General features: G+C 42.2%; 1 protein-coding gene across 1 annotated transcript; it reads right to left on the minus strand.

Moving 5' to 3' along the window:
• Positions 1-332: 332 nt before the first annotated feature.
• Positions 333-16,997, minus strand: RIC3 (RIC3 acetylcholine receptor chaperone). Its single transcript, XM_063117248.1, has 6 exons — positions 16,847-16,997; positions 9,637-9,878; positions 8,136-8,214; positions 5,104-5,197; positions 2,994-3,142; positions 333-1,624 (listed from the first exon to the last, which is right to left on the minus strand). Exons 1-6 carry the CDS (start codon positions 16,995-16,997, stop codon positions 1,116-1,118), a joined length of 1,224 nt encoding a protein of 407 aa, XP_062973318.1. The 3' UTR covers positions 333-1,115.
• Positions 16,998-20,405: the final 3,408 nt, after the last annotated feature.

Consider the following 20,405-nt stretch of genomic DNA (forward strand, 5'->3'; position numbering starts at 1 on the left):
CATTAGTATAGTTTTGTTTATACCCAAGGCAAGCATAATTAGACTGAAGTGCATTTTGAAAATATCGGCCATAAAAGTTCAGGAATTGCGTGGGTACAAGCTGTGAGCTAAAGGAAGGGATGCTAATGCTGAGCCACAGGTGAGGTGAAATAGCTCACTCCCCTTAAACACGCGTTGGTGACATAGGAAAAAGTTCCCGTGTTCTCCGTTAATTACAGAGGAAGAGAAAGAGAGATGGTCACTCAGCAAATTTATACAGGAGCTCCTTGCCTAGACGATCAAGTAGCGTTTACATGGAAGGGACAATATTAAAACACAGAGGGGGGGGGGAAATCACATTGCACCACTTACAGTGGTCAAATATAATAATGGATAATTTGCTGCCCTTTTGCAGGTACCATTAAACAGGCTGCCTCAACCTGCCTAATAGTAGGACCAGCTCTGCCCTTAGGAAAGAAACACACATACCTGGTTCACATGATTTAAGCCATGATGCTTGAGGGTTGCCTATTCAAGCTCCGGACACAGCCTTTGTCATCCGAACCCAGGTGGCAGGGTTTGTTTGAGGGTTAAACAACCCTCAGATGACCCATGATCTGTTGTAGAGTTATTTGAAGGTTGTTTAACCCTCAGACAACCCATCACCTGGGTTTGGACGACACAACAAACCATGACAACTCCCTGCTGGGGGTTTGAATATTCAAATGGCCACCCACTCACCCCACAATCCTTATTGAAGCCATGGTGGGTTGGAGTGATTGTGTGAACCAGCCCACAGGTTAAAATTCCAATGGGCAATTTACCTGTTCTTGGAGAACTCTTTGTACTCCTTAAAGGACTCAAACCAGGAGACCAAACAAACTGAAAGAAACCACATGGGGAGATCATGAGGAACTTACCCTGTTTTCAAATTCCTTGAGGGGCTAGTGCAAGCTAGGCAGTTTTTATTTCAGTTATGGGCTAGCTAACTTGTGGGCTAAGGGAACCACTATCTTTCATTTTAAAGAAGCAGCAATTGCTACGGGATTTCAGCTGGGAACACAACGGACAACATAAGCCTTTGTCCTAAAAGCAAAGATCAACGTTCATAGAAGTGGCACGATGATGCACGGTCCTCAGTCTCCCTGCAACTCAAGTCCCTTTGTGTTTCGCTTTCTCAGAATGCCGATTTCATCAGGATTTCCATCCTTTTGCTCTGTGGGATCCGCTTTTTCATGGTCGGAATCCACCAGCTGCTCCTCCTCCTCCTCCTCTTTGACTGGCTCTTCTGTTTCGCTGCAGCTATCGGAGTAGAATCCTGCATTCTCTGCTATGACGGCAGGATCATCCTCTTCGTAGTAACAGCAGTAGCATTTCTCAAAGTTGTGGCCAGCCCCATTCTGGTCACTGAAGGAGATATGCCGTTCCTTGTCATGTCCTGCTGCCAAGCCATCGTTCACTATGGCGAGAGCAGACAAAAGGGTTTCACTACACAAACAATCCTCATCGTCCACAAACTCCATTCTCTCTGCTATCTCTTCAGCAGAAGGCTGGCTTGGGTCAGGGTAATCCACAAGAATCGTGTCCTGTCTGCGCTTGAAGCAATCAGAATTATCATAGACAGGATAGGTCTCTTCTGGATAACCTTGGGACATAAAATAAACTTGTCTTAGATAACACATGTTAACTCATAACATCATCAGATCTGTTCAAAAAGTTTCTAAATTTGACTAACACCTTTAACTTCAGCTGCACATACTTTCAACTCGGTGTGCTTAGGACTGCAATCCAGAAAGGATCGTTTAAGCAGTGAAATGCAGTTAACAGATTGGAGCTTCTGTTTTTAGAATGAGTTCCAGTTCTCGGTGGGGTTGGACTCCCAAGATCCATATGGAACTAATCTAGAAATAATTATTAATATAGAAATAATGCTGGATCCCTGCTAACCACGTCTAACAAAATGGGAGCTAGCTTTTAGAGTGCACACTGTCCTCCTAGAGCATATCTGTCCATCCCCTGCTTAACTGTGCATAACAGTTCATTAACATGTATATTAACAGTAGTCCAGACTAAAGTTCCTTTTAACCCAACCTTCCTCAACCTGGTGCCCTCCATATGTTTTGGAGGGCACCAGGATTCCTGACTATTGACCATGCTGGCTGGGGCTGAGAGGTTGAAATCCAAAACATCTGGACGGGATCAGGTCGGAGAGCATTCTGCAGGTCAGGAATGATTTACTCAGGATCATTCTTCAGCAGAACTGGGTCACACAGCCTTGCAACTTGCATGGGACTGTTTGTCAGCCTCAGGCCCACAGAACTATTGGACCAAATGGAGGGACTGGAATGGGGGGAGCTATGAAAGGGACTATGCCACTCGGTCTCTGGGAAGACACTGGAGTGGTAGTCAGGCTTGTTTCAGGGTCTACTGTTAGGCAACCACCTCAGTCCTGGGATTGGGGCAGGGGAAGAGCAGTAAGGTGTTTGACAACACAGCTGTGTGTGCCACACAGCTTGCCCGATATTCCTGCCTTCAGGAACACTCTCCCATCACCAGGGTTGACATAAGATTCAGCTGCCAGTCCAGTTGGCTAGTCCAGGACATGGAATTGGGGCAGGGGGCTCCATCTTGCCCTTCACCTTAGGTAGCAAAACACCTTGGGATGGCGCTGGTGTCAACACAGGACAAGGTGGTCCTCCCCACACCCATTGGGAAAGCTACCTTAACCTCAACAAGAGCCCCAGATGTTACCAAGGGATTCTCTTGCCCCACAGCTTTGAAAAATAGCCTCATACACTGCTAGGCACGTGCTACAACATGCCACAGTTAGACAGCCTGAGACACTTAAGTAACTGATGAGGTTCTCCCTTCTTCCAAGAAACAGCCAGGTCCTTGGATTCCTTTGACTGCTGAATGGCTTTCTGTGACAATGGCTTCCTCTCCTTTACAAAGGAAAAGAACAGAACAACCCCTCACTTTTCCTTCAGACGGAATCGAAAAGTCTTCTTCCTTACCTTCCCAGTCCTCCATATAAGGAGCCTCTTCCGCTTCTTTCTCTGGGGAGATTCCATCTATGAGTTTGCCTTCTTTCATGACCTTTGTAATTTCTCGAAGTTGCTGAAGCAGCCTTTTCTCTTGGTCAGTTGTGACATTTTGGGCCTTGCTATGGAACAAGAATGAAAAACAACACAGTTCAAACCTACCGCTGCTCACGGTTGGCAATGTGTGAGTTTTTAGACCAGGGGTGGGCAATATTGAACACCTTTAAAGGCTTGTACAGAAGATTGATGATACTTTCTCTAAATTTTAAAGTCTAAAACGGGTGGGCAACTTGTGGCCCTCCAGACATTTTAGCTTACACCTCCCACCAGCACTAGGCAGCAGAACCATTGGAGAGGGATGCATAGGACACTATGGCAAGAATCCCCAACCTTTTTGGACCCATGGGCACATTGGGGATTTGAGAATCTACTTGTGGGCACCACCACAAAATGGTTCCCATGGAATGATTCCCATGGTGGCTACTAGGAAGAGGGCTTTCTCCACTGTGGCACCCCGGTTGTGGAATGAGCTCCCCAGAGAGGTCCGCCTGGCGCCTACACTGTACTGCTTTTGTCGCCAGCTGAAGACCTTTTTATTCTCTCAGTATTTTAACACTTAATTTTAACTTAAATTTAAATTTTACTGTTCTAACTCTGTATTTTAATCTTATATCAATTTTGCTGCGTGGTTTTATCCTGGTTGTACTTTTTATACTGTATTTTGTATTTGTGCTTTTAACCTGTTGGTTGTTTTATTATGGTTTTAATTTTTGTGAACCGCCCAGAGAGCTTCGGCTATTGGGAGGTATAAAAAATGTAATAAATAAATAAATAAATAAATAAGATGTGGCTAGTCGCATAATGGCTGCTGTGGGGACCTAGATAGACAAAAGAGGTGGAAGGGGGAGATACATAGTGAGGCTGGGAGAGGGGGAAATCAAGTCCAAGTCAAAGGGGTAAAGGGGAGACAAAGAACAAGGCTAGGGACTAGGAGGGGGAGAAAGAGTGAGGTAAAGAGGTGGTGGGAAGAGGCTGGGAGTGGAGAGAAACAGCAAGATAAAAGGGTGAGTGGGAGAGAAAGCAAGGCTGGGGGCAGGAAAGGGAGAGAAATTGTGAGGCTGAGAGTGGATTGTCTGAGAGAGAGAGAGTTTTATGGGGATGGAAGAAGACTGGGTGGGCCCAGGAAATAATACTTTCGTTCTCTTCCTACCCACTGAACAGCTGATTTCCTGTTCCTGGTTCATGACCTATTGAATTTAGTGGGTCTTACTTCTGAGTTAAAATGCTTATAGTGGAAACCAAGCTTAAAGGAAAGAGAATTATAGTGATTCAGGGATGGAAGGCATACATCAATACGATCTGCTTTGAGTGACAGCAAATAGGTTATTCTCATCAGCACAGCACAGAGAGGAGGAGGCAGCATCTCCAGTTCAGTGTTTATACATATTCTTACATTAGTACGCAGTAGGAATGATTCTAACAAATGTTGTTCAGCCGAATAGCTCATATACTTACTAAGACTAATATAAAGTATAAAAGGTATATCTCTTTCGTTTTGATCTCCCTAAGCAAGAGATTTCCAGTCTTCTTCTTTGCCCCCTGCCACTAAATTTCCATATAGTGAAACTCCCCATCCATCCACTATGGACAAAGAGAATAATGCCTAAAGATATAAATATAGGAATTTCTTCTTAAATAGAATTTCAGTAGAGAATATTTTATAGAAGCGAATATTTTATAGAGGTTCATAATTCAGCACTCAGAAAGGATTGGTATGATCTCTTTTCAATCTCTGGGTTTCTCAACAGGCCCACAAACTAGTAGAAATACTACAAGAAAAATCACGGCTGCACATTTCCTCCAGGCAAACTGAAATTCAATAGAAAAAGGACGTGCAAAGGAAACTATGATGAAGTAGTGACCAAAAAACTGCTGCTTGAACATCATCTAGAGATTTATCTTTTGATTTGAAAGCATATTTTAACTTGAAAATTTAAATTTGCTGTCTATTCTGCAGAGAAATACAAAAAGAAATTCAACTTTTAAAACTGTCACAAAACCAAAGCAAAACAAAACTGCATACCTTTCGCAGTTGGGTCCCACTCGATTGATTAATTTTTCCATGGCCTCTTCAGTCTCTCTCAGCTTATCTTGAAGTTGGGCAAGCTCATAGTCAGCTGTAAAACAAATCCAGCCCCAAGAGGCATCAGTGGCAGCTTCTCTAGCTACTCACTCCCCTAAATCAGCCTGCCTTGTCTTGAGCGCATACCAAGCAAAACTGGAACTCTTTCCAAGGGAGCCCCGAGCAGTGACTGGGAGGGCTTTACCAGTAAGCAGGACTAATGTAAATCATCTTTTATTCTTCCCAGGCAGAATGAAAGGGAAAAAAGAATTTCCCCGAAGGCTAGGAGAAGCAGACATAATGCACCCAATAGCTCATAAGCAGCTACCTGTGGAGTGACTGGCTGATGGTAAATGCCCAGAGTTGGGAAAGGCTGTGACATAGCAAGCTGCACCATCTCACGACCCCGCAGAACAGGAACGCTAACCATTCATTTGGTCAAGAAGAAGGCGATCAAGAATGCATTCTTATGCATAGTTTTTGGGCTGTGAGCCCCACTGACTGGAGTGGGATGAAATTAATGGAAAAAATAAAGAAAAGGGGGTGTTAAGAATCCTTCATAGCTTGCATCAGTGTTTAAGCATTTTAAAAATGCCAATTCTCTGGGGTACCAAAGTAGCGGCTTGTATCTTAGAGTCCTACTCAACTCCTAAGATCTTCAGGGGAGGCCTTGTTGGCTGTTCTATGACCGTCAGAATGTTGCCACGTAGTATCTCGAAAGAGGGCCTTCTCAATAGTACAAAAAGAAATCTAAAACACCATCTCCCATATGGTTTTGAGGGGCGGTGAGAAAATGTGGTGTAATTTAATGTACTTTACACAAGCTTTCTCTGTCTTATAATTGATCATCATGATGCTGCCTCATTTTACTGTCTTGTTTCATTGTTTCTTTTGATCTTACATGCATTGAAATGTTTTTTGTATTCTATTCTATGTGTATTTTTAACCATGATTTTAATGAGTGGATATAAAATGCGTAGAGATTTTACTATAGCAGTATACAAGTAATACTAATAAATAAATAATAGAATTCTGGGCCAGGATCCAAAAAGCATCCCACTAGAAGTAAATGGTGCTTTTTCTGAATAGAAATGTATAGGTTTGCACTGTAAATATGCAGCTGAAAGATATTCTGTTATATGAAATTCATTTGGGTCCTTGAATTTTACTCCTGCGATATTTGACAGGGTAGATAAGAAAAGACAAAAATGTGATGGTGACCTATATGTTAGCAGGGGGAGGGCAGAAAGTAGACCACCAAATGTTTAGAACTTCAACTCCCAGCATTGCTGACCACTGGCTATACTGGCATGGCCTTCAGGGAATTGAAGTCCAAAACATCTGGAGATCTACCTTCTGCCCACCCCTGTGTTAGTTACAACACTTAGTGACAGCACTGATCAGGTTTGCAAAAGCAGGGAGAACAGCTCAACTTCCATCCCTACAATTATGGAATGATAAATATGGAATACTGTGCTGATGAGCAAAGTCACTTCATATATATATTTTTGGGAAGGAAAAAATCAGACCACAGAGATGTTTAGACAGAGGTGGACTACTGGACTCAGATGAGGTCTAGAGAACAGATTGTTCAAGATGTCTTAGCCATGGTGTAAAACAAGGAAGAACATGCTGTGGGTATGTATAATTGGAATCAACTTGTCTCCAAGCTGGATATATTTTCTCTCTTTATAATTTAATTTATATATTAATAAAATTCAATTAAAATGCTGCTTAAGATGATCAGAGCGAGAGTAGGAAGAAGAGAGCAGAAGTGAATTATATTTTATTGATCTATGTGCGGTGCCTCCTCTGACTTCACCACTTTCCACAACTACACCATCAATCTATTTTCCAATGCCCTAGTAAGGTATGCATAGTAAGGTAAGAACCAGGTCATACAGTGTAAGCAGTGGGGAATCCAGTCTGTCATTTTCTGTGCTTGTATCACATAAACTGGCAACATGGATCTGTTTTGATATGCTATGCATTGAAAGAGGCAGCTCTTGCCCTGAGGTTTTAGCTGTCTGGAACCAGATTCCACAAAGTTTCATATGATTCTGCTCTGTGTGCAGAATAGTCAGAACCTTAATAAAAGATACTGATAGGTAACATGAGTTGTCTCAAACCATAGAGTGAGGTAGGTCAAAGGCAAAATAGGGCAAAACCCTAAATGTCCTACTTCCCATCCCAGTATTATACCACATAAGTGATGACTGTATATTGCTTTTAAGCTGGTTTGGAATGACCCTTTCCTCTTCTGGGTGCCTTCTAGACATGGGGTGGGCAACTTGTGGCCCTACGGATGTTTTGGCTTACTACCCCCATCTGCCTTAGCCAGTATAGCCAATATTGAGAGAAGATGGGAATTGTAGGCTAAAATGGGACCACAATGGGACGACAAGTTGCCCATTCTCGTTCTAGGCAGATGGCTCCTAATATTACAGTCAAAAGACACTATTCCTCCCTCCATGACCCCTAACTGTTTTTCGTGGAAAGAAAAAAGACAGAAGAAATGGTGGGAAAACACAGGAGGGTTATAAGCTCCATCCAACGAGTGTTTTATTGCACGCTCGTTACTGGGCACTCAACAGTGTTTGCTCAGATCCCTCACATGATGTCGTCTGCCTGCCGCATGCCTTCTGCCCCTTCTGGCCTTCCTTGCGTGACAAAAAAACCCTTCGTTAAGTCCGATGTTTTTTTAAACATGGAATTGCTGCTCTCTCCTGCTGTTGCAGGAGAAGCAGCCCCATTAGAACAGCAGACTCATAATTAAGCCTGATCTGGAAGCGCCTTAGGATGTGTATTTTGTTAGCTGATTTATTAGTTGTGCAATGCAATGAGTATATTTTTATATAGTGAATCTAACAACAACAACAGAAATAGAAACAACCTAAATCCCACTGCATCATCCATTACAATGCTGGGTTTATTTTCCAAGTGAAAGCCAATTCTGGATGTAACTTCAAGTCAGTCTTGGAAATGCTACTTACTGATCTTCCTGTTTGTATTTCCAGGTGCTGAAGGAGGACACTTCCATTCAACTGTTGTGGTTTTCCCTTTGGAAGAAAGCTGTTAATTGGAAATGGTTACTATTGTAGGAAGAGTGGTAAAGGTGTCTCTAAAAGGCATCCAGAAAAAGAAAACGGCTCAGCTCAGACATAATGAGAAATCATTTCCCATTATGTGAGTGAGCCTTGACAAGCTTTGGGCTCACTAACTCTGCATAGCAGAGGAGGAGACAGTAAACTCCCACTTCTGGTTTTCAACTAATCACCATTCCCCATAATGTCCAAAGTCAAAGAATTATGGTTTGTTTAAACTCTAGTTAGTGAACAAAACAGGCTCAGCAACTATGTTTTGATCCTGGTTTATTCTTACTAGAACATAAATAAACCACCCTTTGAATATCAGAGGGAACTGTGGTTAGCTGAAACTGAAAGTTTTCAATCTTCTCCTTTGCTGTGAGATATCCAGCTTTGTGTGGGCAAAAGGCAGATCCTGCAACAGATCTTTCCCTCCTGTCCTCCTCCCAGAACCTGCCAAAGCCTCTCCAAAGGATCAGGGGGACCTACTGAGCCCTGTGGGCAGTGTGTGTGTGGGGGGGGGGGGTGGAGTGTGGTTGTCCAAAACTGGGCAGAAAAGCCTTGCACTGCTTGCACAAGGTTCCTGACTTCAGTGTTTTCCCCTCCCACTGCTGCCACATAAGACACAGTCTACAATGTTTGATATGTGCCCTCATCCTTCTGGAGAGGTTTTTGGGAAGATACAGAGGAGGGGATGAAAAAATCCCACCATGTGAGTTTTCCTTTCACTTGTACGATGTTGGATATTACCCAATGTAAAAAAACACATGCCAGAAGTGGAAAAACACTGGTCTCGCCTTATTTATTTATTTATTGCATTTCTATGCCACCCAATAGCCAAAGCTCTCTGATAGAAACTATTGAAATTCAGATTAATTAAAATCTAACAAGAAATACTTAGTGCAATTGATACGAGACATTTTCAAAAACTGGGATTGTTCTAAGGTAGCCTCCCTATCTGATATAAGAAGAATACCCACTGCAACGGGAGGATAGATTGCAAAATGACTCTCTTTTTAAATCCAAGTGAATTTATTTTCCTTTGTGTGGCAAAAATAAACTAAAATAAAAGCTGGCTCTTCAAAGCCTGACCCGAGAGCACCAGAACTTGCCATACAGCTGTGTGCCTTCCACTTGTCCAAAGGCTCAGTGATGGCTATTTATTTGTACTAGCACAACTCAGCTTGATTCCACAACCCATGACCAAACCATATGTTGTAGCAAAGTCGATTAGATGGAACACACCCGTCTATTGCTCAGTCATTTTATTCTTTCTCATTAATTTTCAACAGGGTTGAAATAAATACAGCTTTTACCATGATGACTTTTAAAGCTAGATCAAAATTCTGAAGTGATCATATTGAAGCAACTGTAATTTTAAGGGTTAAGAATTGTATAACCTTCTTACCTTAAAAAGAATGTACAATATGTATAAAAGGATCCCAAATCCATATATTGGGATGACTTGTCCCACAAGACCTCTCCCACTGCCACCTCCGCCTCCTCCTCCTCCTCCTCCTCCACCACCACCACCACCCTTGGCCTTGGCAACTGCTTCCGCAAGATGAGATCTTGGAAAATGGGTAGCAGGCAGTTTGACTTCAGGAGGTATCTGGGGATGCACTGTTGGAGAAAACTGGCTGGTCTTCCCTGAAAATTAAGGTTAAAAAGATCCATTCTGAAACAAACATGTGGTGTTTTAACATTCTTTCTGTTCTGTGAAGAAAATAAACCTGAATATGGCATGCACATAGCCATGTGTTCCACATGCGCAAATATTATACAACACCTGTTTGAAATTTCAAGTACATGCCATAGGCCAGCCTTCCCTAACTTAGGCCTTCTCTAGACCTAAGGTTTATCCCGGGATTGTCCCGGGGTCATCCCTGTTCATGTAAATGACACATAGGGTATCCCGGGAGCAGGCAGGGACGATCCTGGGATAAACCTTAGGTCTAGCTAAGACCTTGGAGTAGTATCTAACATTACTCCTACTTAAATAGACATGCTGAAATGAATGGAACATAGATTAGTCATGATTACGTTAAGTCCCATACATTTCATGTTAGTTCTACTCTAAGTAGGACTAACACTGGATACTACCCTTGGTGTTCTCCAGATGTTTTGGACTACAACTCCATTGGGTTAATGGGAGTTGAAGTCCAAAACATCTGGAGGGTGCCAGGTTTTAGAAGGCTGCCATAAGCTTCCATCCCCCATCAATAGAAAGTTCATGAGAATCATACTATATGATGATCATCGTATGAATAGGTGAAATGAAACCCCTTGAATTAGCATTAGATAACTGAATGTACTTGGAAAGGTTTAAAATGATTGGAGATTGCTAAAACAAACATTGCCAGCTATGTTAAACACCGCTACACCCTCCGGTAGCAGAAAAGTTAAAGCTGAGGGCAGAACCTAGAAATCTGTATACAGAAATATACTATTCACAAACCAGAAATTCAGTTGGTGTTTTGGAACTTTATTGTTTCCACTGTCAAAGAGACACAATACTTTATTATTCTTAAAGAGCTAGGCTCTTTGTCAGTGGAGATTGCACTGCAAACACTGCTAATGAATCTCTGGTTGAGTAAACTGTTGTGTGCATGTGTCCCCCGCCCATTACTGCTGCCCTGTTGGAGCCCAATCTCAATCTGTTGAGTACTGTGATCACTCCGTGATTATACAAAGGCGTCAATATACACCTTGCAGAATAGGTTTAGCAGTCAAGTTCCAATGCCACTGAATGTTACCATCTCTTTCTCTTATTGTATGGGAAATTTATTCTCCCAACATTTTAACAGTCTATAAATAAATTTTAACTTGGTGTTTTAAAATTGTAATTTTACATTGCTGCTGTTTTTATCTGGTTGAGCTTTTATATTGTATTTTATATTATGGTTTTATACTGTTTTTTTATACTTTGAATGTTTTTAATTTTTGTGAACCGCCCAGAGAGCTCCGGCTCTTGGGCAGTATAGAAATGTAATTAATAAAATAAATAAATAAATAAATAAATAAATAAATAAAAGGTCACCATAAAACTTTTGCGGATTTTTATTCCTATATGTTCCCATGAGGCAAGACAGATATAATAGTTGAAAAGTCAGTGTTAATTTTTAATGGAAAATATTCTGGGATGGCAGCTGTCTTGCTAAGTTTGTAAGAACAAATAACAACAGGAGACATCCATATTGGTGATATTTCCCCGGAATACTGCTTGTGTAAACTTGCAGCTTTACCCAACTCATGAATATGCGATGTAAAAGGCACCTACGGAATTGTCACCTAGGTGTGGGTTATTATGCTAATTGATGCACAGATGATCAAAAATAATTAGACAAGAGCATCACACCTTTACACACCACAGAAGTTAGCATATGCTAAATTTAGGCAAGAAGTAGTTTGAAAAGAAGTTTTGTCTTGACTTTCTATTATTATTGAAGACCAGCCTTCCCTAGTCTGGTGCCTGCTAGATGTTTTTGGACGACAACCCCTAGGATTCCTGACCATTGGCCATGTTGGCTGTGGTTGATGGGAGTTGAAGTCCAAAACATTTGGAACACATCAGGTTGGGGGAAACTGAGGCAGACCCTTACTCTAAAATTAGTTTTTCCCCCTTACACTTCTTTTGCAATATGGAGATGCATTTTTCAGTTTCCAAAAACATAGATACAGCTCTGATTCTAAAAGTTTTCACTCTTTCTTTGCCTAGGCAGTTCTTGAAAAGCTCCTAAGTCTATTTGACTGAATTATTTAAAAAAGTGGGGCCTGCCTTCTTTCAAAAGCTCCATTCCCTTTCCTCACTCTCTCTCTCTCCCCGCCCCTGCCCCCCCCCATCCTCTCAGTATGCTGTGACCACTCAGCATGCTTGGTGCTCACTGGGCTACTTCTGGGTGCCCCTTAGAGTTTCCTCTCAAGTTTTTTTTAATATAGTTATGCAAATCTTGGGGTTCCCCAAAACCTGCTATCACTCTCTTGTGTGTGGATGGTGCTAGTTCTGCTATAAAAGGGTCAGCATTCAGAGAACTGAGTTTGTTATTAGTATGTAGGACACATCATGCAAGCTATGTCTTATTTACAAGGAAGCCTCGGTGATACAGCAGGACTGCTTTGAAATGAATGATGGCTACAGAAGCAGTTATAACAAATACATCAGCACCATCACTTGCTGGATGGATTAAACAGCAGGAGATGAACTTTGGAAATGCATGACATGCTCATGAAAATGTCTCTTACAATGGAAAGTGAACAAAATGTACTAAATCAGCAGGGGTGTTTAAAGCAAACTGTTTATTCAAATCTCCTTTGCTTTTCCAAGCTTAAAACCACACTCTCACAGGTTGATGACTACGGTAAAGAAGAAATCTCATAACTGAATAAAAAAATATTAGGAAGATTGCATCTTGGATGCTCTTTTCTGAATTCTTAACAAGTAGATTCTTTGATCTAGTTATTCTTAAAATGTGTTTGCTAGTCTGCTGCATTCATGTTAGGGTGGATCTTTCTTTGAACCTATTCAAGCATGCAGAAACAGCATGTGAGTCTGACATAGCCCTTCTTGGATTAAGACAGTATCATACAAAAAACACCAAGTGAAAAAGTTACCATGTCACATCCTAAATCAGGAGTGGGGACCATGGATTACTCCCACCCTGGCCAAATAAGTGGGTAAGGTCCCACCCATGACATCAGGGATGGGGGAGGGGACACCTCATGTCATCAGCCCCCTAGGTGAAGCATTGGCTAGAGCTCCTCCAGTTGGCACCTCAGTCAGGGACCCAGCTTCACCTTGTCAAGGGTTTTCCCATCCAGGGAGGGCCCACCCAGCTGCTAATTCACTCCTCTGTCATTTTCCTCGTGCAGGAAAAGCGATGGAGGATGGGAGCAGAATGAGCTAGCTTCACTACTTCTCCCTGTGGGGAAGGGCCTTAGCTGGCTCTGTTACTCTTCTGCCCCCTCTTCCTTCTGAGGGATGGAGCCTGGGGCAAGAGGGGGAGGCCTGGCTGAAGGGTCCCCAACCTTGTCCTCAGCAGGCTCAGGTCCTTGAAGTCTTATCCCATAATGCAGAGGGGGGGGGGCAGAAGGTTAGGATGGATCTAATGATAAAACTCTGGATAATTTGCAGGATTATTTATGTATTTATTGCTGGTTATATTTATATACTGCTTCTCATTTGAGCAAATCTAAAAGTGGACTGTAATTTAAAAACAACAACCATTTCCTTAGAGATGACAACTATCTTCACTAACTAACAAAACCTAGCAAATCAGTAGGTGTTACAGCTTGTATGGATAAATTTTGAACAACAGCATGGAACCTGCAGAACATCCACGGGCATACATCCCACTACTACCCATTGGGCCAGTTTGCACAATCAAACAAGCCACAGCAGCTTGTTTAAATCCCCAGCATATGCTGGGCACCATTTTCCTTATTTCCATGTTCAGCTTGTTGTGTCACCTAAATCTAGGCAGCATGGCTTGAGGGGGAAGCAAGCCTCAAGTAATCCCCCTCAAACAAACCATGCCACCTGGTCTCGGATGATACAAGCTCCAGCTGGCACTTGCTGGTGATTAAAACAAGCCACAGTGGCTTGTTTTGGTCATGCAAAGCAGGTCATTGCCTACATCTTTGCAGTAAAAGTGGGACTGTAAAAAGGTGAAATGAGGAAGTAATGATATGAGGATGAATGAAGCAAGGCCAAATATAGATACACTTTAAGGAAGGGGTGGGGAATTTGTGGCCCTCCAGATGTTTTGGCCCACATCCATTATCCCGTATCACTGGCTATGCTGACTAGGGCTGATGGGAAGTGTAGATCAATAATATCTGGAGACCCACCAGTTGCCCATCCCAAATTTAAATAGTAGGATCAACTACAAATAAGCTGTGATGTGGGGCAGAAAACTTTTAGTGCTTTATTTTTCCATGGAAATTTTCCCCATTTCGTAAGTTCATTAGTAACAAATGGATGCCAATTGCAAATACAATATTACGCAAGCTTGGCAGCTTCAAAGTTGTAATTAATGTTTTTTAGGTGATTAACCCCAGCAAGTATGTGAGAGAATACCTATATGTCATTGAAATACATCTATGTCTCAGTACCAAGTGGAACTAATAAGTAATGACAGTGAAATTGACGATGCCCCATCAACCATAGTGGAAGAGAGCTGAACTCTGTTGAAACAGTTGAATGGTTGTCAGCATATCATGCACAGTTCTTTGGGTTGCTAAAATTAATTAGTGCAGCCTTCTCCAATCTGGTGCCCTCCATGCTGACTGAAAAATGGTGTGAGTTGTAGTCCTTTCTATCTGGAGGGTGCCAGGTTGGGGAAGGTTGAATTGGGGCACAATCCTATACATGCTTAAATAGAAAAAAGTCCTATAACTCCCAGCATACTCCAGCCATTCAGGCTGGTTAGGGCATGCTGGGAGTTGTACGACTTTTTTGTCTAAACGTGTGTAAGATTTTTGTAAACCGCCCAGAGAACTTCGGCTATGGGGCAGTATATAAATGTAATGAATAAATAAAATAAGTAAGATTGTGCCCTTATCTTATTAACAGTTTTCAATGCCTTTGTTTCATTTTAAACAATAAGATAAGTTATTATCTTTAAATGCTATTGTCTTTAATTTTTTTTACCAAACAATGTTTTCATAATATAACATTTAAGTCACATTATGTTTTAATTTCCCCCTCAACGTTTCGAGTCACATACTTGTGGTGCATTGAGACAAAAAAACAACATGGAGTCCTTTTTTAGGTTTGTTGTTTATTTTACTTGCATTTAGTGAACATGCTAAATTAGATCACTCTCTAGTGATTTTCTGATGCAAAATTGAAAATATTCTGATGCAAATGACCCGATGCAATTTAACCTAATTCAAAAATTTTCAGAAAACCCACATCATTGCAAATAAGGCAATTAGTTGCAGATATACTGCAATATTAACCATGATGCTGACTCTAACCATACATGAGAAATTCTTAATTATCATGTAATTCCTCATGTACAATCACAGACACCCACTAAAATAATGAAAATAATGACCATGATATGTTTGATGCAAAAGTTGGATGCCCAGCAGAGAACTGGAGGGATGGGGGAGAGAAATTGCAGTAAGCAGGGAAAAACAAAAGTAGGCAGTTTAAATTATCTTTTATTTTATAAAATATCCAAAGCATTTTATAAACAGTAAAACAATTATGGACATGGTAATTTTAAAGTGTATAACAATATGATGACGGCAGTATGATGGCAATCTAATGATACAAGGGATGGCTCAAAAACTTACCATACCAATGAAACTAAACCATATTAGTGCAATTCTATGCATGTCTACTTATAAGTAGTCTCCAAATTCAATGGTACTTACTCCTAGTGTTTAGGATTACAGCCTAACACAGATGTAAAATAAATGCAACTGTACCACGGATGGTATGAAAACCTTTGAATTCTGAAACTTCAGCTCTAAAGTTCTGAGACTGCCTGCAGTAATTTACAAACAAGTTTGCAATTTTACTTTGATAGATCACAGCTAAAACAGAGAAATGTAAAAAACAACCACCAGCAAGTAGTACTTTAATCAGGAGAAACAGAACATGCAATGAAACCTCAGTAAAACATTCTTGTACCAACATTCTTGCACCATGCCAGTCAAAAGGTAAGGTCTTAAGCATAATTCGTTTTATCACACAGACACCCCACAGAATTTCTTTATTTAGGCCTATACTTAAAGGGTGTCTTTGGTAAGTTCATTTTCCTAGCAGAGAAACAGCTTTGTTGTGAGGATGAATGACGTAGGATTTGCATTATTTGTAGACTAGAATTGTGGTTTGTTTCATTCAATTTGTAGCTCACCTCATCACAAGTAGTGACACACTATAAATTAGCAACGATCACCTTTCTGAGCTTGCTGCCTTCCAATTCCACAACCCTTTCAAAATTCCTGGGCAGGAATAGCAGCTACTACTCCCATCATCATTAGAGGTCATCAGGTTGGGAAAAGCTACAGCAGAGAATAATGCTGTGTGGGGTGGCTTTGCAAAATAGTTTCCATGCACATGTGTGTTTTGTACCTATGCTTATATTGAAAACTTACCACTTCACTAATCTTACACTGTTAAAAGAAACACTGTAAAATTAATTTGATGCATGGGCATTTTACAGTTAACCCAACCAATCAATACCCAGTCTAGTTTTTTCTACACTGCTGTATTTGTGTTCCTTAAGTGCCCAGACACCACCATGTGAGGATGAATGTTAAGAATCAACAAGCATCTAGTCCTGCAGCTTCAGCACCTACATGAGAGCCAGTGTGAGTATTGTACTGGGACTCTGGAGATCCAGGTTCAAGTCCGCACTCGGCCATGAAGCTCACTGGGTACCTTCGGGCCAGTCACTGACTCTCAGCCTAGCCTGCCACACAGGGTTGTTGTGAGGATAAAATGGAAGAGGAGGACCGTGTGAGTTCCTTGTGAAAGGGGGGGGGAAGGCGGGATATGAACGTAATAATAAAATAAAACCAAGAAAAAACAAGCCAACTTAGAAACAGGAGGAGGAGGGGATTAAGGGAGGGGCCGCCCGGTGGCCCTTAGAGGGGCTGCTTACCCTCGGGCATGGCAGTCGGTGTGGGCGGCGCGTCGGCGCTGGGCTCCTGCCGCCTCCAGCCCCGCGAAAGGAAGACCTTGGGCAGGAGCAGCGACACGCACAACGCCAAGCAAGAGGCCAAAGCCACCTTACGGAACGTCGAGTACGCCATGGCTGGCCAACGCGCCCCCGCCTCGGTACCCAGCGGAAGCCGCAACGCTTCTCACGGCAACGTCACATCCTCCCCTCGCTCTTTACCATCGAGTTTAGTATCTTGGGGAGGGCACAGAGAGACGGGCGCATGAGTCTTGAGCACGCGCATTGCTGCTGCTGAAGACCCTTTCTTGCCCACACTACGGCTGGGAGTAGGACGTTGCAGCGGGAAGAGGGGGGCGCGGCCGAGAGTAAGAGCTCTGCTGTGATTGGGCAGCTCCAGCATCCCGGGGAGACCCGGCGATCTTCAGCCTTAGCCGGTTGCCGCTGCAGAGCGGAGGCCCCTCCGGGGCGTTGGGAGCCCCCTCGGGCGGCTGGGCGGCCCCGCCTTCTTTCCTTCTGGGCGGCAGCGCTGCCTCTTCTTGTCCCTCACCTGCCCGGAGGGCAGCGCCGGTGCCGAAGTGTGAGGGCGAGTGGCAGTTGCAAGGAGCCCGTTTTAATGGCTTGTTTTTGGTTTTTAAAAAAGTTGCTTATTGTAATTGTTTTCATTATCTACCCTGCGTTTTGTTTTTAATTTACAAAAATATAAGAAGAGCCTTGCGGGATCAGACCAAGGGTCCATCTACTCCAGCTCTCTGTTCACAAGCTGCTGACCAGGGACCCAACAAGCAGGACACAGGTGCAACAGCACCCTCCCGCCCATGTTCCCCAGCAACTGGTGTCCACAGACTTACTAACATGTAGATAGGTCTCAGTGTTTATGCATGTGTACTACGGAGAAAACAAATCTGGCTCCTGCTTAGATGTATCTTTTAGAAATCTATGGGGTTAAAACTGAACAATAGTAAGTCACAGAAACAATGCTTTAAAAGGCATCACCAAAAATATGAACCAGAAAATTGCAGTTGACCTGCAACCACTAAGAGAGAGAGTGTTTTTGTTTTACACATTGTCGGAGTTTGGACAACACACTTATCAACTGCGGTGGGTGGTTAATAGGAACTGAATAGCACACAGAAATGAGAAGATCACATAAAAAGAAGTGTGCATATGTCAGAGCCCAGATTGAGAGGATGACAGTGTCATTCTCCCTATGTGGCCCTGCACTTTTCTCTTGGTTTCTGCATTCCTTCTTCACCAGACCAGGGGGACACCAACCGTGCTGTTCCTAAAATATGAGTTGGCCCAGCTCTTTAGGTATTTTGAGTTTTTAAAATAGCTCTGTTCTTATTCTGGATTATTGTTTAATTTGGTTTTAATGCTTTGTTTCGGGGCACTTTATTAGGGCTGAAAAGTAGTTGATAAAAACTTTTATAAATAAATAAAATTTTATTGGTTTTAGTGGAAAGAGGTAGTGTTGAGGCATGATGATATGTAAAGGTCAAGATCTTGAATAATGCCTAGGAAGGTTTGAGTAATGAGAGTGGACTCTAACCTAGTTTGCATGATCAAACAACCCACTGTGGCTTATACCATGGTGAACTGCAGTGTATCTAGGTGGCCATTTTGAATATTCAGTGCCCGACTTCAGCATGTCATGTTGTGCTAATTCAGGCAGTGGGGGTTGTGTGGGGATTAAATAACCCGGCAAGTGGTTGTTCGCACAACACGCCAAGCTGTGGTTGAACGTTGAATATGTAAATCCTGTTCAGCACGGGCTGCATCCCACCAGGATGGGCTTGTGATGTTCAGCTACCTATTATGTATTAAATGTAAATATATGCAAAGTTAATGGTTTATATTATGCATAAAGTTCCAGGAAGTAAATAGGCCTCAATGTACTTACAATTTCTATGCACAGGTTGGGTTCGTAAGGGGAGATTGAATGCCTGAGTGCTGATTGGATGGTGGAGGGGGGTGATTGGATTGGCTGTGTGAGAAGGGGAGGAGCTGGAAAAATGTAGCTATATAAGAGACAGAAGGGTGTGTGTGGGTTAGGATTCTGTGAAGTGAAGCGTAGAAGTGGGGTAGAGAGAATGAAGGAGTGATTAAGGAATGTGTATATAATTCTGTGAGGAGAACGGTGATATATGGGAGAAGTGGATGATTTTAGTATTCTATAATGGCACCTTGTAAGAAAGAACTGACTGAAACAGTTACGCTTAGGAACCTTGTAACTATACGCATTTGAACTGAGTAAACCAATAAGCTTATGTACACAAACTTATGTTAATGCATTCTAATTACTTTTAAACAACTGGTGTGGTCTGTGGAGGAGTGACTGAGGAGAAAACAATTAATGGTGGCAGTGGAATGGGAAACTGAGGGCTACATTGGTGAGCTGTGGGGCCTAAAGAATCAAGACGAGACAGGCGCAGCAGCAGTAGGCCAAAACCCTCACACACTTGATCAGCATAGTGGTCCTCAGTGCTAGTGGAGTGGATAGTCCTGTCAGGTAGCTAGTGGGTGTCTCATGTGAAGCCAACATGACACAGGTGGGCAGGACTACAGAGCTGTTCTCCTGATTTGGTCATGTGAATTGGGTCTTTGTGTGGACACTTCAGTAATGTGCTTTGATGAAGGTCACCATTCAGCACTAGTCTCGTCTTGAAGCCCCACGTAGAGAGCTGATGACAGACACATTTAGAGGTTAGGATGATAACTTCACATCTGATAAAAAGATTACTACCCTATCACCAGATGGAATCAGTGGAAACCTCCAGTAGTCACTTGCAGCTTCTAAAAATTACATATGTAATCTTGGAGCAGGAGTAAGACTGTAAAGCCGGGCTTCAGAAGCTACCCCCTATTAATGGCTTGTATCCTACTTCTTCCAGGTCACAGAATCTATTTAATTGTCTCATTTTTGTCTGAATTTGGATTCTGCTAGTTTCTCCTTATCTACATTGCAGTCCCTCTAAAATTCAGTGAATGAGGCAGGAAAATTACACAATAAAAGCTTCATCTAGAAGCACCCTCTATAAATGGAATTAATTTTCTCCTAGCATATTGTTGACAGTTTTGTGCAAACACAGAAAAATAAGAGTTTTGACAGTTCTGGGAATTCTGGACAGGAATTCAAAGGACAGGAAAGACCAAATGATGGAAACAGCCTTTGCACAGGGATGTGAAGGAAGAGTTAAAGACCATAGTGAGATAAGTACCTGATTATTGCTTATCCCACAAAAGCTTTCTTAAAGCACTGCTCTCATTTAAAATCTTTCTAGGATTATGAAAATTATAAACTTGTTCCATGTAGTCCATATATCATCCTGAACTTGCTATATGAGATGCAAAAATGACAATGCAGAAATCTGGATGCCCTGCTTAACAAGAACAGCCCTGATTTACATGTAGCTTGCACTGACTCAGAACCAGACCTAAGAATCCTAGGCCAAACTATATTTGGAGTTCTTCACTTCTTTGAATCATAAATCATTCCATTCTCTTCTGCCTGCATTTCAATGGCTGAACCACACAAAAGCTG

Source organism: Elgaria multicarinata, chromosome 2 (assembly GCF_023053635.1).
Source record: "Elgaria multicarinata webbii isolate HBS135686 ecotype San Diego chromosome 2, rElgMul1.1.pri, whole genome shotgun sequence".
NCBI classification, from domain to species: Eukaryota; Metazoa; Chordata; class Lepidosauria; order Squamata; family Anguidae; genus Elgaria; species Elgaria multicarinata.

What these genes read in the sequence shown, in the direction of transcription:
- RIC3 (XM_063117248.1), bottom strand. Translation starts at nt 16,997, where the DNA reads ATGGCGTACTCGACGTTCCGTAAGGTGGCTTTGGCCTCTTGCTTGGCG. An exon ending in TATTGTACATTCTTTTTAAG is followed by an intron (nt 8,215 to 9,636) that starts GTAAGAAGGTTA and finishes TCCAATTAACAG; the next exon opens with CTTTCTTCCAAAGGGAAAAC. An exon ending in TTATATGGAGGACTGGGAAG is followed by an intron (nt 1,625 to 2,993) that starts GTAAGGAAGAAG and finishes TTATGTCCCAAG; the next exon opens with GTTATCCAGAAGAGACCTAT.